We start from the raw sequence: 17667 nt of genomic DNA, 5'->3' as shown, positions 1-17667 counted from the left end.
ATAGGAAATGTCGACTGAAATAATGTAATTTTTATATTACCATCTATTTTCATGTCGTTGAGCCTCAACATTGACATATGTCGGGTGACATTAGCGATATTTCACAACATTTGAAACCATGGTCTATTTTTCCTCTTTGCTACTCTATTCTGTTGCAGTGTATATGCACAACTACTCTGATGAATTACACCATGCTCTAAAAAGTATGTGGCCAAATCCTTTTCAAAGTATTCTTTGGCATTATTTGATTTGAAGACCTTAGTTCTCACTCCAAATTGTGTGAGAACCATCTGGTGGAACCGTTGTACCAAAATAGGTACTTCATCACGGGATCTCATCAAATATGTTCAAGAATACCGCGTGTAATCATCCACAAACAAGAGATAACGGTAGCCACCCATGGAAAGAATATGGTATGGCCCCATACTTCAATGTGAATAACATCAAAAGAAAAAGTACTTCTTTTATTACTTGATTTAAAAGAATGTTTACAATGCTTTCCTAAATGACAACTTTTACACTCCAAACTAGATAACTGGATAAACTCAAACAACTTTGGAAACAAAACCTTTAATGACCTGAAAGAAAGATGACCTAACCGACTATGCTAGAGCATAATCTGACTCACTGACTCTGATCCACTATTATTGTTTCTACTAACATGGTGGCTCTGATGTCTTGGTATTTTGTCCAAAAGGTAGACCCCATTCACCTCATGACCACTCCCAATCGTCCTCTTTGACTCCAGATCCTACAAAACACAATTACTAGGGAGGAAGGTCACTGAACAGTTTAAATTTTTTGTCAAAGAACTAATGGAAAAGAGGTTAATATTAAGTCTAGGGACATGTAAGACAGAAGATAAAGTAATATTATTGGTCACTCTAACTTTCCCTTTCCCAGCAATGGGGACATGTGAACCATTTGCTGTAGAAACTCTGTCTTTACCAGAGCACAATTGGTAAGAACTGAAAAGGGTAGGTATGTTAGTTATGTGCTCAGATTCTCTTGAGTCTATAATCTAGGGAGGTTCCTCCTTACCTGAGGTGGATGCATAATTTGTAGTTGCATATGAGCTACCTGTATGAGCAATAAGAGGTGGTGTGATTGGCTCTTGCACTCTGCTGTCCATCTGAAGAACTAGAACCGGCTGAATCCTTCTTACTCATAAGCTGTCCAACCTTCTCCAATTCGGTTCTGATTGCTGTACTGCAATGGTCTCCCAATCAGCTTGGGTAAGGGGTCCCAAAGAGTCTCCTGTAATTGGCACATTTGCATTTCCTTTTTTGTTCTTGACCTGAGCTAGTGTGAGGTGTGGGTAGAGCTTCCAGCAAGCGTCTCTGGTATGCTTAGCCTTCTTACAATAATCACACACCAAGTCCTTCTTGTTCTCCCTCTTAGTCTCACTGCTCCCCCTAACTCCATTTGGATTGGGTCTGGTTGTACTAACCATAGTAGATTGATCAATCCTAGGTTGTTTCAACATGACATTCCTCCTACTCTCCTCTCTAGAAACAAAGTCATAGACTTGAGAAAGTGTCACACTCTCTCTAGAAAGGATATGTTGCCTAGCAATGTCAAATTTAGGGTTTAACTCAGCCAAGAACTCAAAAACCCTATTCTTCTTTACCAACTTCTGATAGCTTGCTGCATCATTCACACTTTCCCAAACCATAGTTTCTAAGTGATCTATCTCCTACCAAAGGGTTTTCAGCATGGAGAAATACATGGCAAGTGGTTTATCTCCTTGTTTTATACTAATCACCTGATTCCTTAACTGATAGGCTTTGGCTACATTCTGCTTTTGGGAATAGGTTTTAGTAATTCCATCCCGAATCTCATTTTCTGTATTAGCCCATAGAAAATTTTTGCCAATGTGGGGTAACATAGAATTACATAGCCAGGACATCACCAATGGCCATCTTGGCTGATTTTGCCTATTCTAAATAATTTGTACCATCCAATTTGACCATGGCAATAATTCTAGACCCAAACATATCACTTGTACCTCCAACACCTGGACCCATGTTATCGGTGGACTTCTGTTCAGTACTCCAGCCCTCCATTTCGGCTTCAAACAATTTAAAAACAGCAAAACACTAGGTAAAAAGTCTCTAAGATCAGATCGATCTCACTCATAGTGGCGGCTAACCCTTTCGGAAGGAGAACCCTATTTGGAGAGAAAACCCTCTTCTCCCACCGTTTCCCACTGGAGAGAAGAGTAGTTCGATCACTCTAGAAAGCTTAAAAATATCCAGAAACCCAACCGCCCACTATAAAAACCCTAGAGAAGTCCAACAAGGTCCAAGCACCCAAGATCAGATCAAGAATGAAGAGTCCAACTTACCTAGGATTCTTTCCCACACTCCAGTTCTTCCTGGTTTTGATGCCAAAACCTAAATCACCTTCTTGATGACTGAAATACACAAAAAAACCCAAGAACTGGGTAGTTTGAAGTAGATCAATCAGCCCTTTATCTCCTCATGCAATCGGCTGATCTAGGGTTGCATGGGGGAACTCCAAGAAACCCTAACCTTTCTCTGGTACCAAGTAGAAATCTTGCTGAATTAAAAAATCTGTGAAAGAAAAGATGTTTTCTTGAAGAGGAAGAGGTTTGAGAGAGAAAAGAGATTTCTTAATCTGGCTGCCCCCTTCACTAGTATCTATATTAAAATATAAAGTGGAGTACAATGACAAATATACCCTTATAGAGCGGCAAGCATCTAAAACTGCATAAAACACTTAAAAGGCAATCAACAAAGGGCTCAACAAGAGTGCTGTGGTCCCTACTTCCTATCTAAACAATAAACATATAAAAGATTACTGCTAAATCTTCACAAAACTGATTAAATTCTCAGCAAAAAGAAAGAAAAAAAGAAAGAGGAAAGAAATAATAGAATTATAAAGAGGTTATTTTTTTCTTTTCTCTCTCTCTCTCTCTCTCTCTCTAATTAAATAAAACAGAAACTCCATCCTTGTTTTTTTCTATTTTACTTTCCATCTTGAATATTTATCATACAAAGTTAATAACCTTCTTTAGCTGCTAATTGATATGAAATTGCTCTGTTAAATACTTATTATAGTAGTATTATTTTTGAAAATAATGAAATTAGTTTATGTAAAAGATTTTTATCTTTTAGATGTGATGATTTGCTACATTTTTAGAGGAAATTTATTGTTCTTACTAAAGAGAATTGCTATTTTTCAATTAATATACATGCTGAATGGTATATAAAACTAGGGAACTATCCAAAAGTTAGTTTTTTATATTATAGAATTTTTATCGCCTATGTGAAGCCTAGGCTCCCCAGTGTTGCCCAGAATCGCCTAGATGCCTTGAAAACTATGTGCAACAAGGAATGGGGAAACACAAGAAATTTGTTCATTTTAGTAAGGTGGCTCAGATTTGATTTCCTTTGGAGATTCTTCTTTTCAGTGTTTCAAATTCAAGTATTCAGGCCACTTATTCACTAAAAGACAAAGTGATAAGCTTTTCAGTTCAGCCACTTGAGCTGTTATCAAATGCCCCTAAATCAAATAGGGATTTTCTGAATCCTAGTTCTAAGTCAACTAGGAATTTTTTTATTCTCTCAGTCCATGTCAGAAGTTACCAGGGTTTGTCATATTCCTAGTGTCTTAGTAGTATTTCTTGGTTTTAGAGTAGGAAAATAAGGGGAAAGGGATGCCACAATGCACATGTACCACCTGTGTATTTCTTTTATTTTTAATTCTGTGGCTGATTCTCTAGCCAAATCGGGGGAGGATAAGGCTCTTTTGTATAGTCCAATACTTTGTCCAGGTGAATCTGTTTCTTGGGATTTTTGGGCTTCTGCTTTAATGTACATCCCTCTCTCTTTTTGTTTCTAATGAAAGTTTCCTTTTAAAAAAATCACTATTGAAAATAAAAAAACAAAGGGGGGCGGTAATCTTCCCCTGCAAGTTCTGCATTTAATTGTTTTTCTATGGTGTTTGATATACTGTATTAGTTATCAGCATATCTTCTTATTTGACATGGTTGTGAATTACCCGTGTAGATTCTTGAAGGTCTTCTATCTGAGTATGAAGTATCATCTCATGGTCCAGGAAAGTGGCAAAAACTTGCAGTCTTCTTACAGCAGAGGTTTGTGTCATTGTCTTCTGTATCATTTGTGCTTTAATGATTACTTTCAGCTGATGCTGTTAAACTTCCCAGCTTGGAAGGGTCAATAGTTGATCTTGCCAAGAAGCGTGAAGATCAAATTGGGTCAGAGAAGAGTAGCCTCATGCTGAAATGCCGCTCAACTGAAGACAAGTTGGAGTTACTCAAGAAGCAACTGGAAGCAAGTGAAAAATATAAAACTGAATATCTGAAACGTTATGATGATGCTATCAGTGACAAAAAGAAGCTTTCTGATGAATATATGAACCGTATTACTTCCTTACAAAGCAAATGCAGTTCCTTGGAAGAGAGGTGCTCAAGCTTATCAAAAAGTGCAGATTCTGCCAGGCAGGATTCTTTGGAATGGAAAAGAAAGTATGAGCAGATCTTCTCAAAGCAGACAGCTGAGGAACACCAAGCAAATTCAGAAATAGCAGTTCTCAAATCCAGAACCAGTGCGGCTGAAGCGAGACTGGCAGCTGCTCGTGAACAAGCTCAGTCTGCTCAAGAGGAGGCAGAGGAGTGGAAACGGAAGTATGGTATTGCTGTTAGAGAAGCCAAGGCTGCTCTGGAGAAGGCAGCAGCAGTGCAGGAACGGACAAACAAACAGACACAATTACGAGAAGATGCTCTGAGGGAAGAGTTCTCAGCAACTCTGACTGAAAAGGTTAAGTGCAACCCCCTTCTTCCAATCCCCCAGCCATAAAAGGGAAGACATCAGATAATGATGATGGTTTTCATTTTCCATATATAAATGACAGGAAGAGGAAATCAAGGAGAAGGAAGCAAAACTTGAATCCACTGAGCAGCATGTGACTACTTTGAGTTTGGGACTGAAGGTAAAGGCTTCAAGTCCCTAGATGGAGTATTTATGTTTGTTATCTCTTTTATTCAGCTTTCTGTATATGCTATCACTTGTGCAAAACATAAATCAAATTGTTGGAAATGTGCATCAGTGTATTAATTATGACCATAAAGCATGCACCTTCAGATGAACATAATCATATAATTAGGCTACAAACCACAGATCAAGGACCAAGAATGATGACAGTACTTGTCTTGAACATAGACAAACCACCTTTTATGTATGTGTTCGCCTGCATTGCTTGCTTATCTGTTTCTCCATGTATACATGCATGCTTGATGATGATAGCAATAATGAAGTTCACCTAATATAATCCATTTGCAGGCTGCTGAGTCAAAATTGAAGAGCTATGATTCAGAAACATCAGCTTTGAAACTTGAAATCAAAGAATTGGCTGCCAAGTTGGATGCTGTCAAAGCCACATCTCAGTCGTTTGAAAGAGAAGCCAAGATATTGGAGCAAGAGAAGGTCCATCTGGAGCAAAAGTATCTCTCTGAGTTCAAAAGGCTTGAGGAGGTTCAGGAAAGGTGTAAAATTGCCGAAAAGGAAGCTAAGAGAGCTACCGAATTGGCTGATAAAGCACGGGCAGAAGCAGTCACAGCTCAAAAAGAAAAGAGTGAAGTCCAGCGGGTGGCAATGGAGAGATTAGCCCAAATTGAAAGGGCAGAAAGGAATATTGAGACCTTGGAGAGACAGAAAGCTGACCTGGTGGAGGAAGTAGAGAGGTTTCGTGCTTCTGAAATGGATGCCTTGGCCAAAGTTGCACTACTAGAGGCCAGGGTTGAGGAGAGGGAGAAAGAGATTGAGTCACTTTTGAAATCAAACAATGAACAGAGGGCAAACACAGTCCAGGTTCTTGAGGGCCTTCTTGCTACTGAACGGGCAGCCAGGACAGAGGCAAGCAATAGGGCAGAATCCCTATCTATGCAATTGCAATCAACTCAGGGCAAACTGGATCAACTTCAGCAGGAATTGACTTCAGTTCGTCTAAATGAAACAGCATTAGATAGTAAACTAAAAACTGCATCACATGGTAAACGTTTGAGGCACGATGACTATGATGGGGGTGTGGAATCTGTTCAAGACATGGACGTTGATGACAAAATAACCAGAGGAAGGAAGAGGTCCAAGAGCACAAGTAGTCCTCAGAAGTATACCCAATTAGAAGATGGGGGATCGGTTTTTAAGGCAGGTGATGATAACAATCACAATCAGCATACCGACTCAGAGGACTATACCAAGTTTACTGTACTGAAACTGAAGCAAGAACTCACAAAACATGGCTTTGGTGCAGAGTTGCTTCAGTTAAGGAATCCCAACAAGAAGGACATTCTCTCTTTGTATGAGAAACATGTCCTCCAGAAATGATACCTCTTCCTCTCTTTAGCATATGACTTTCTATAGGGAAGTCTGTAATTTATTACTAAAAGTACTCATAGATCAGGTCGCCCATTAGAGTGGAATTCTGATGGTCTCATCCCCTTGAAATGCCCCGCCTTAATTAGGTACACGGCTTTGAGAAACATCCTAGCACTGTAATTTTTGTAGTTAGTTATTCATACTTCAGACAGCAAAATTTTGGGTATGGGGCTACAAGACTTACCTTTACCCCATCCATTTTGGATTTATTCTACTTGTCTGGTTGCCTAGCTGAGAATGCTACTTCACAGACTTTGTGCTTGTTCAGTTTCTTATCACAGTTCCACTGAAGCTTTTTATATGAAAGCGGGGAGGAGTGTTACACTGATATTGGAGTGCCACTGGACTGGACGAGTCTGTTTTCTGCATTCATTTTTTTTTTTTTCTTTTTGTTTTTAGCTTTTGATTGCATTTCTGTGTTATTTGTAGTTTTGTACAAGTATGGACTCCATTAATGGATATATTGCCTTGTCCCCTTGTATGGGATTGTCATTAAGCTTTTGCTTTTATATTTGGTTCTCATCGGTACGTTTGAGGCATGGTTTTAAGTGTCGGTGAATTTGTTTAATTTTGGATTTGGATATGCGAAAAGTTTTTGGGTGTTAAGATTTTGAAATTTCACTAGTTTAACGATATTTCTTAACAATTTATTTTGTTACAGATCCGTAACAATTTGAAGGGACTGGATCTGGGGGCAGATCGAAAAGGATATTCTAATGTTTATAATTTAACAATGGATATGGCACTTAACATAACAGAAACAGGATTTATGTAGCTGATCATATATAGTTACATGAACCATCAATCTTCCTGTTGTATGTGCTGTAGAATGCGAAGCTTTGGCCTAATTGAAACCATGAAGCTGGTGTTATTGAGGTTGGACTTTGTTATCTTTCGGGGAGATGCACTTGTGGTTAACTCTGTGGAGATGACTACATCACCTATAGCACTTTGACTGACAACAGAGATACCCTCTCCAAAAACCAAAGTCTACCGTTGCTCAGTTACTTTTGCTGGCCGTATTTGTCATATCTAAGACCAGCTACTTGGTCACTTCCACATGACTTTCTCTCAAATGCTTTGTTATTCGATGTAGACTTCGAGCAGATTTAATTAGGTCCAGAAATAAAGGGCGAATTTGGATTTTGTATTCGTTGTAGACAAAGTCTTCGAAATGGCTTAAATATTCGAAATTTAAAACCTTGATTAGAGCCTTGGAGGCACCAGGCCGGCAGGCCCTGGGTTCCCCGTTGAAGGAGCTGCGGAAGCTGACACTGAACGTATTCCTGGTTCCTCTTGTGAATGACTTTAGCTAACCTAGCTTACCACCAATGAAAAATAACCTCTTTGTTTTGAGTAGAGATGCATTTGTTGATAAATCAAATGGGTACTGGGTGCAGTTGAGTCAACATGGCGTTCAAGTTGAAAAACTAGATGTCAGGTTGTTTGGTTAGGAGCAAGCCTTTCTCTAGCGTCATTTATCAAGACACCTGCAGCTAGATATCTGCATCCAGTCGTTTTTCTTTGACCTATATTCTGTAACACCCAGATCCTTAAAAAAAAAATAAAAGAATGTTCCCCATCTTTTTTTCTCTAGAGGCTTCTAGAATCTTCTAATGGAATTTATATCCAAAACTAGAAGCAGGTATGTCCTCAGGCATGCATCACATTTGAGTACCTTGCTCTTAATGCAGAAAAGTGCCAAAGTGCCAAACCAAACCACTGAGGCAGAGAATTTCTCAAGAAAGAATCAAGTACCTATACACCAAAAGTTCGATAGAATGCTTATGCTCAGCCTTTTATGTGGTCCTACTGCTACCTACTCGTGTACCACGCGTCCTACAGAGATGCCAGTGTAAAATACTGTTTGTTCCATGGTTGCTTTTTCTTTTTCTTTGTTGTAAGCTGTGATGATTGCACTCAACTGCCAAGTCTGCATTCATTCTCCACTTTCCAGAGCCATTTCATGAATCATGGTTTCCAAGCATCCCTGCATTGTTATCAGTAGAGTTTTTTTCTCTACCAAATAGAAGAAAACATACAATGTCCAGAGGCAAGTATATATATTTCAAGAAATTCCACCAATACAACATTGGGAGAGAGAGAGAAGAAAAATAAGAAAAAATATGAAATAAAAGTTCTTACATTTATTAAATTTATTCTGAAAAGAGCAAAGTATGGAGTATGGACCATTAACACAAAGGGTCGAAGTAAGGACCTGTGAGACTAGAAATAGAATCATCTTTGTACAATTTTACATCAACATTACCCTCTCTCATACTAAAGTGCCATGACCCATGTAAAGCTGCAGTGGTCATTGGATAAAGCCTGTATCGATCTATATAACTAAGTACAAAAAACAATATTGGTCTCACAAGGATTTCTGTTCCAGACCTAAAAGAATAACAACTTCAGTGTTTAATGAAGGAATGGTTTCCTCTTATTCCCCCCATCACCCCTTCGTTTTTTTTTCCCTATATCAACTTGACATATCACTGATGACAATATAATTTATTTCACTAACTAGTAGACAGAACAGCAATTAGTCCTTGCTGCCATTGTTGCCCAAAATACTAACTAATTAAACGTTTCTCTCTATTACTGCTTCACTTTCTTTTTTATTTCTTTTCTCTGTCTGAAATTTGCATGGTTAGCGATGTGAGGCGACTCTTATCTCTCTCAAGGAAGAAATGAAGACCCATCAGGATGAACAACGAAATCAGGTATTAACTGAGGTGAGCTTGCTCTATTATGCCCACTTTGCTCATATGCAATGAGCGAGGAGGAATTATAGTATTCGACCAGGGCAGCGTGTGCGTGGCCCGTGTCCTTGAGACCAGAACTATCGTGCCCAACTAGAGCTTTAGATTTAGCAGCTGGAACTGGAATCGCGTCCTTGACGATTGAGCCACATTGTCTGGGCTGTGTCTGATAGAACACCTTGGAAACCACCAGCTCTCCATCCTTTTCTTCCTCGTTATTACCAAGGTGATACTGGTGCATAACCCAGTTCGTCTTCTCAGGCTTTCTTTGCTTACCGTAATTGGTGTAAAGCACTAGTATCTTCTTGTACCCTTTTACCTTCCCACCTGCAAACACCGGCCTGGTCTTGCCCGTCTTGTGCCATCGCGTCTCGCCCCCGTCAGCGTCTGTGTGCACCTTCCTGCGCTTTCTGGTTCCAGTCGTGTAGGCCTTTGAAGGCCGATGGAAGAAGTGACGAATTAAGCCATCCTTGCTTAAGCCTGGATGATCACCATCGCCATCAACATCAGCATACATAAAATGGATCAAATCTTCTGTTGTTTATGCAATTCAGCGATTGAAACAATCAAAGTGAGACATATTAGAACAGTTACAGAAGATGGGTGCATGCAACAGGATATGCCATACCATATATGGACATGTCCATGCAGAGAGCAGAAGACAGGTAAAAGTGTGATTTTGTTCAGAAAAGTACAAGGGTTGAATAGGAGAGAGAGTGTGATGGGGTTGTTTGTATGTGGAAGTTGGATTCACTCACCCGGTAGCTTTTCTGGGTGGGTGTAACAGATTCCGTTCTCCCCTTCGAGGGTAGGTATGAATTCGTCTATCAGAGGGTGGAGCTTATGCAAATCAGGTCGCACCTTCCCTTCCAAATGCTCGAGAAGCTCTTGGTCGGTTGGATCGAATTTCACTCCGGCGGGTAGACCCGGCAGGTCTTGAATTCCCGCCTAATCCAACCAGATTTGTTGCTCAGAATTCAGATCGATATATACTTAAGAAACGAGGATTAATAAATAAATAAACGAAGATTTATATATATTTTTTTTGAAAGCATTCAACCAAAAAAGAAAGAAATAAATAAAAGAGAACCAACCTGGTCCAGAGATTCAATTCGATGACCACAAGAAGGGCAGGTTATGAAACGACGATCTTGGGGTGGTCTGTCATCGACAACGGCGGTCGTCGACGGGGAGCTTCTCTGAATGGCTCTGTCGTTGGTGTCATCGTCGCAGTCATTGCACCATGTCATCTCCTCTCCTGTGTTCTTCTTATGCCCATCCCACAATGGAGAACCCTGGCCTCCTATTTCTTCCACTTCTCCAAAATAAGCAAGCAAACTCTATGAAGAAGAGACAACAGACATAGATATAACAAAAAAAAAAAAAAAAGGAAAAGAGAAAGAAGAAGAAGAAGAAGAGGAAGAAGAAAGCAGCTTCTCTCTTTTATCAACGACAACAGCTACAACCTAGAGCACTTGGTTAAGAGTAGGGAAGGAACTAAATTCTCCTCCAGTTTTTCGCCTTTCTATCTGCAGCAACGATTTGTATCTTCCTTTCCTACCAACCTACTATACCAGAGAGAGAGAGAGAGGAGAGAGATGGGTATGTATGTAATTGTGAGTATATGAGAGCGAATTAAGAAAATAAATCAAGAGAGAAGGAAAGAAGGGGACTGAATTTTCAAGAAATAATATAAAAAGGTTACTTGGAAGTCAAGTTTTCTTAAAAACAAGGAACAAGACTTGTGGAAGAATAAATGCAGTTTAGGGTGGTGCTTCCTTTTTTATTTAACAGTAGCCGGCCTGGTTTTATCTCGTAAAAAACACTGGATAAAATTCTCAGACACAAACGAAAACAAAGCCAAACGTTAAAAAAACAAAAAAGGATGGAGTGGAGATGGGGCAATTCTGACGATTCATCTGATTAAAATACCAAACCAACTACTTTTACACCTTACATCAATGAAAGACGTATCACCACACACCCACAGTCCACAGACCCTTTCTCCTCTCCTCCTCCTTCTGAGAGAGAAAGAAAGAGACTGTGTCTGTGTCTTTGTGTGTGTCTGTGAGAGGGAGAGAGAAAAAGGAGAGAGGGAGAGTCTTGGGTTCAGAATTCAGATACAATGTCGCCCTAGAGTGTCTTTAAAGCTATATATATATATATATATATACACATAATACCAAATAATTCAAGGACGCAGATCAAACACATGACCCACCAAAGAATGAATTAAAGGAATTCCATTTCTTTACGTAGACTTCTCCATGAGATGGATCGAATGGCAGCCCTCTGATTCGTACGTTGAATTGATTTGGGTGATGGATATTGGTGTGTTAACACAACAACAGCGTCGGCAACACAGAACCCATACCATACGGACGCATATACGTAGAGGTAGCTTCCTCTGTTTGGTTGGTGGTGTTGCGTAGCTCCACCTCCAACCATTACAATTTACACGTAAATTGGTTTATTAATGCAGATACATAGAATAAGGGTTGGCTTATGTGGAAAGCCACGCCACCCAAACAAGTCTTTTGAAGTGGCCAAGCCAAGCAGGAGGAATCGAAGATAATAATATATCTAAGGCCTAAGGCCTTACTTTTACGTGTGGATTATGTTTTGTTTAGGCTCTGGCTCTGGCTCTGGGTCTGCCCGTCTGCGACTCTGGGGGAGGGTTTTTGATTTCTTTGATTAATTAATATGTGTTTCCCCTTTCTGGATTTAGGAATGGAATGTATGGTTTCACGCTTCTTGATTTGATTGATGACGACCCCCAACCGTTGGATTCGTGTTTGGTACCATTTCATTTGAGAAACTGTTCGGTGTGTATGACTTTCTTTATACGATCAACTGATGTCATATATCTCATCTCAACGTACAGCGTTGAGCTTGAGCAGTTCACCCAAAATCGAATTAAATTAAAAAAAAAAAAAGAAAATAAAAACGGTTTTTTGGGATGTGGGTTCGTAAAGACTAAAGAGCGAAATCGCCGAATCGCTCTTTTGGTTTTGGAATCCATCACGTGACCTAAGAATATTTTATTATAAAAATTACAATAAAATAGCTAGGATAATGTGGGCATGACATGATGGCATTCCTCCATTTCTGTTTTTTATTTTTTTTTATTTTAATTCTAAATGTTTTTTATATAAAGAACACCTGGCCCACCTGGCCCACAATCACAACTGCCTTTTGTGGGTTTTGAGTTGTCATCCTTTGGTGTTGCCGTGTAAGTAGCAAAGAATACTTAACTCCAACCTAGTTGGATGACATGCGTCCAACCACCGCTTGATTTTCATATTTAAACCCTGAAACCTAAAGTCTAAATCCTAACCCTAAATTATAAAATCTGAACTATAAATCCTTATATAACCTTTAAAACTCTCCCCCATAATCTAAAACTTAAATCTTTACACCCTAAAGCACAAATCCTTAAACCCTTAAATTCTAACTTAAACTTTAAATTCTAAAATCTAAACTCCAAACCTTTAAGCTTTAAAAAAGCCTAGAAGTCTCTAAACCCCTAAATCCTAATATATAAAATGGTTTTGGAAGGACCTGGAGGTGGGGAACCAAGTATTTTGCAGCATCAGCATGGATAGCATGGAGGACCATAGCCCAACAACGATTGGGCCAGGTGGGCTGGACCATTAATTAACCCATTTTTTTTTTCTAATGGGCTTCCAGTGTAATCTAAAGATTAAAAGCAAGATGAGTCCGCTCTCAAATTCTCAATGTATGAATACATGCAGTGGCGTGGTGGAGAAATGGCAATGGCAGGGAATGAACAAATTAATCATCGCTCACTTGACTTGAGAACTGAAATTGAATGCTATAAGCGCTAAGCTGTAGCGAGTGAAAACTGAAAAGGGCTTAATTATCTTCTTCCTTCAGCCATGCACAGGACCAAATTTATCAAATGGTTGTTTTTCAATTACGTGGATTACTACTTTCTTTTTTGTCTGTCTGTGTGTTTTTGAGTGTAGTTCATTGGTTGAATAAACATGGTTACACGAATAAGTCCCCATCTTTCATGCATGTGAAGTGAAATTTCTAGGAAAGACCCACGACGAAGATCCAACAGGGGTCCCTTGGCTACTTAAGAGGATGCAAATTAGACGGAGGCATCGGCATCAGCATCAGCATCAGCATCAGCATCAGCAACTATACATCCTTATTGCCTGGGGAGGGGGGGTTGTATCTTGTATGTTGTAACATCAACATTATGATCCAGTCAAATGCCCAAACAACAATAATGAAAAGGATTTCTTCTCTAATTTAGTTTCTGTGCACGTACGTCGTCTGAGGAGCTCTGTTTGGTAGTTTGTTTCACCATCAGCCTCCACAAAGCCATCTATTCTAATGGGTTGTTGAACTGATCGAGTGGTCACACTGGAAGCAATTCAAATGGCATACTCATGGACCTTGATGGATCGGGATAGTACATTGGTCCTTTCTTTTCAAGCAAGTGGATAAACTGTTTGGCCTTATTAACTGATGATAGCGCTCCAAGAATTTCAGCAGTGGAAACTGTCCAATCTGGGGCACTTGTTTCTCCGTCTCATCCCATATATATCCCATCATACAACTACCCATTCTTCTTCTTTCTTATTACCTACTTAGCTATATAGTTTTAGACTTTTAGTGGGTGTTCTTTAATTCTTCAATTAATGTGAATTATTTTTATTATTGTTGTGACCTCCAAAAACAAATTGTTTCTTAAAACAAAAATATGGAAAACATGTTCTTGGCTATAAATGTGTTTTATTTTTTTTTATTTTTATGTAAAACATATTTTTATTTTAAATCATGCATCCAATATATCCCATTATATTTCGTACGTAAATCGTACAATATTTTACTCCAACATTAGTTTTTGTTTTAAAAATCATCATTTTGATGGTTTCAAAAACATGAATTACTTTTTCGAAACAAAACCAAACTTGTTTTTTTGCTTCACATTGTAGAACACCTCCTTAGCTTTCTTGCTGCATAAGTCTCAAAATGAAAGACAAGAGAAATAACCCTAATACATAAAGAAGAAGAAAAGAACCAACCAGAAACCTCAGAGTTGCCCTACCCTAGAATTCCCCTAGACAAACATAGGAGAGATCCCACAATTTGTCTTGCAAAATGTTACTCCCAAAATGCTCTTGATGAGCTAGCTGACCAGTCAGCAGCCTAGTTGCCTTCTCTCCGATGGAGTCGCCAGACTGTCAATGATCAGCCTTGAATCTCCTTCGATCCACATTTTTCTCTCTCCATGAAATCTGTTGTTAAGTTGATTGTAGATCTTCCTAGGAAATTGGGGTGCAAATGGATTTTTGAATCCGATTGGATTCGGATCACCCCTTCTGATCCGGAAGCATCAGATCCAATATATATGTTATGTATTTATTTAGTTATATAATATATGTATATATGCTATTTATTTTTGTAAATTTTTATATTATTTATTTTATGAAAACATGTATATATATATTGATGAAAATAGTTGAAAAAATACTTGTGCTTTTATTTTTCTTTATTAAACAGTCATATTTTCTTTTCTTTTTAATAATTTATTATTATTTTTAAATCAATTCGGATTGAATCAATTTCGAATATTCGACATCTTGATCAGATTCGAATTCAAATTGATGTTTATGAGCTTGAAACGGGTCGAACCTACAGTGTTTTAGACAGCTTCGAATATGCCCTAATTCAAATCTGATCCGTTTGCATCCCTACTAGGAAACTTGTTTGAAAATTAACTATTTTGCCTTAGATTCCCATTTAACACATAATGGTCAATTTGCACCATTTTCCTCACAATTATCCACATTCTTCTCCATGAATTCTTTTAACTGCCTACCTGCATGCCTTATAAGAGTTTCCTTTAATATTTGAAAAGAAATTTTTTTTTTTTCATTTCTTGTTTTCAAATATGCCAAAAAGGAAGCTTAATTATTCTTTCACACTCATTATTCGTATGTGTTTCTGCAATAATATTGTTATCCATCATCCTAGTGAACCATTGTTCTATGCCTTGCCTTTCTACATTTGGACCCAACTCCTGGTCCACTAAAGTATTCCGAAACCTGTTTTGCCAGAGAACCCTCAGTGAAAATGTGGTTTTCATCTTCTCGTTCCCTACAATGAGCACACTCAGGGTCCACCTGAAAACCTCTACTCCTTGGAGGGCAACTTAATTTGGATTAATACCCAAAGAAAATTTTAATCTTTCGTATCACCCTTTCATTTGTTCTTGGTAGGCCGATTTTACAGAGAATCTGCCATTTGGGTACCTCCCCAATTTAATTAATTGATCAGCACATTCATGATTGATCGAATCTCCTTAATAATAATATCCAGATAAGTTATATTCCTAATTCATCATAAGATTTATGGTCATTCAATAGTTTAGAAGAAAGAAAATGGCTTAGTTAATTTGGTCTATGCAAAAGAAAATAAATTCATTAAGAAAAGAAATGAGAAAAATAATAGGAGAATTAGAATAATAAGAAAAATCACTTGATATATCCAAGAAAAATTAAGAACTTGAATGACTTGTTTTGAATTGAACTCAATTTCCCGAATTGATTTTTCATTTCTACTTTTTATTTATTTGGCTCATAATTATTGAAGTATTTATTACATATATTTTTGAACTAAAAGAACATTAAATATATTGTTTTGCATTAAATCACTAAATAATAACTGGTACTGGAGGCTTAGGCCTTTTTACACCTCACATCAAAGTTGTGTTGTGAGGTTTAAGGTTTGAAACATAATCTATGCGCCTCACCTCAAGATGTAGGGCCTCAAACCTCAAGGGATAAGCCTTTTAAAATAACGAAAACTCCCAAACTTAGCCTAAATAAAGTTAAAGACCCATATATGTATATCGAATAAGGTGGGTGTCCTATGAATTCATCATCAGATTTCCATGAAGAAAAGCTACAAAAAATCATAACCGAAGTACTTTAGAAGGATTAAGGACCACTTTCAATGCCAAAGCAAAACTAATTATATATATAATGATGCAGATGGGCAAGTACTGTGGATAGCATACCCATCACCGTATGCTTTGGCTTGGCTCGCATGCAAGGCCAATCAGGGGTGTGGATGCTGAAGTCCTATCTAACTGCTGCAATCATCACCCACCTTCAAAAGAAAGAAATAAAACGTTTAAGTAACGATTATAGGAAGCAAAGGCGAAAGCGATGCCAGATGCAGCTCTCTGGGTTGCGTAATCGCACTTCTTTTTAAGTATGGATTTTTAGTTTTTGGCAAAGGTCATATGACTTATTCTTAGCTTTGGATAGACTATTACTATACTTCATTTCGGTTAACGGTTAACCCTCCATTTTTAAAGCAAATTTTCCCTATCTAGATCTGAAAGCGAAACAAATGCATACATTTAATTAATATACATTATTATTCTGAATAATCTTTACTGAAAATGTAGCTTCATTGCGTCAATCTGGGCACTGTTTTGCAAAACCTTTTTTTATTATGTTTTTCATGCATTGGTAACAAATTAACATATTATAGTTGTTGGTTCATAATCATAATTAATCTTGTCTTGCCCCTAGATCATTAATGACTAAACCTTGATTGTATAACCCTCCTCCCCCAATTCTCAACGTTCATATTACCTGACAGTTGAATCAAATCTTAAACTTTAATTAATCCAGATGAATGGGTAGTGGTCATCTGATTAATTAAATTTTAATAAAGAAAGAAAGAGATGAGACTTACTTAAATACCTAGCCCCACCCCAATAGGAAACCATAGATTATATAAATTAATGATGCAGAAGAAACACAGTCCCATTTCTAAATTCCAATATAAGGCAGGCTTGAGTGAATTGCACCTGTTTTTTTTTTTTGACTAGATAGGTTGCCCAATAAGCTCCATCGTTGAATCTTGGAGACTAAAATCTTTCTCAAACCCAAACAGTTAACAAATTAAATCATGCGGAAAGCAGGTATGGGAGAATGTCAAATATATATTAGAGCCTCCACGCATTCCGGACAACTGAAGAAAACTATCACACGTCATTTCTGAGTTCGAGTTCTGAGATAATATATATATAGACATTCCATCTAGTTTTGTCGTTATATATACGTAGCTCTTAGAAAAAAAAAAAAAAAAGGACGCCAGCCAAAGTGTGCATGTTACTTGTTGCTTTGGAGCCTTCCAAAAATCAGATTGAGACCACGTCCAATGCCAAAGCAAAATTAATGATATAAAGGGCTAAGACTGGCAGTTGGGTTGGGTTTTCAGAAGATAATAGTTGAGTGCAAGTATAACTCAGCTATCTCCGTCTCTCTCTTTCTTTATGATTATTCTGGAATCTCATCCGCGATTAATAAGGTTAAGGTTGGCTGTTATTAAACGATTAGGCTTTATGCTTCAGAAAGAGGCATACAAACATATACGTTGAGGAAGTTAAGATAATAATAATAATAATAATAATAATAATAATAAACTAA

The 17667-nt window shown here is 38.0% G+C and overlaps 2 protein-coding genes across 4 annotated transcripts in view; one reads left to right on the top strand and one right to left on the bottom strand.

The window, feature by feature from the left end:
• LOC148875997 (uncharacterized) overlaps positions 1-6931 on the top strand; it is a 36361-nt gene extending 29430 nt beyond the window's left edge. For all 3 annotated transcript variants that reach the window (XM_088965897.1, XM_088965898.1, XM_088965899.1), the window contains 4 exons: positions 4035-4120; positions 4193-4805; positions 4900-4977; positions 5328-6931. In XM_088965897.1, coding sequence (XP_088822023.1) covers positions 4035-4120; positions 4193-4805; positions 4900-4977; positions 5328-6371 — 1821 coding nt within the window. In that variant the 3' untranslated portion in view covers positions 6372-6931. The remainder of the gene's footprint in view (positions 1-4034; positions 4121-4192; positions 4806-4899; positions 4978-5327) is intronic.
• Positions 6932-8549: 1618 nt separating this feature from the next.
• LOC148875996 (NAC domain-containing protein 73-like) lies at positions 8550-11324 on the bottom strand. The gene is made up of 3 exons (XM_088942121.1): positions 10279-11324; positions 9943-10132; positions 8550-9664 (listed from the first exon to the last, which is right to left on the bottom strand). The coding sequence occupies exons 1-3, from the start codon at positions 10432-10434 to the stop codon at positions 9102-9104; spliced, it is 909 nt and encodes a 302-aa protein (XP_088798247.1). The 5' UTR covers positions 10435-11324; the 3' UTR covers positions 8550-9101.
• Between the last annotated feature and the right edge of the window lie 6343 nt (positions 11325-17667).

Source organism: Nelumbo lutea, chromosome 1, assembly GCF_056320005.1.
Source record: "Nelumbo lutea isolate HS-2025 chromosome 1, American lotus-T2T, whole genome shotgun sequence".
Taxonomy (NCBI): domain Eukaryota; kingdom Viridiplantae; phylum Streptophyta; class Magnoliopsida; order Proteales; family Nelumbonaceae; genus Nelumbo; species Nelumbo lutea.
This window is presented reverse-complemented; position numbering and strand designations above follow the sequence as displayed.

Bases quoted from the DNA above. Each gene is read 5' to 3' on its own strand.
- LOC148875996 (XM_088942121.1), bottom strand. From the start codon at position 10,434: ATGACATGGTGCAATGACTGCGACGATGACACCAACGACAGAGCCATT. The intron at 10,133-10,278 runs GTTGGTTCTCTT...TGGTTGGATTAG, and splicing joins GAATTGAATCTCTGGACCAG to GCGGGAATTCAAGACCTGCC. The intron at 9,665-9,942 runs GTGAGTGAATCC...GTGATCATCCAG, and splicing joins CCACCCAGAAAAGCTACCGG to GCTTAAGCAAGGATGGCTTA.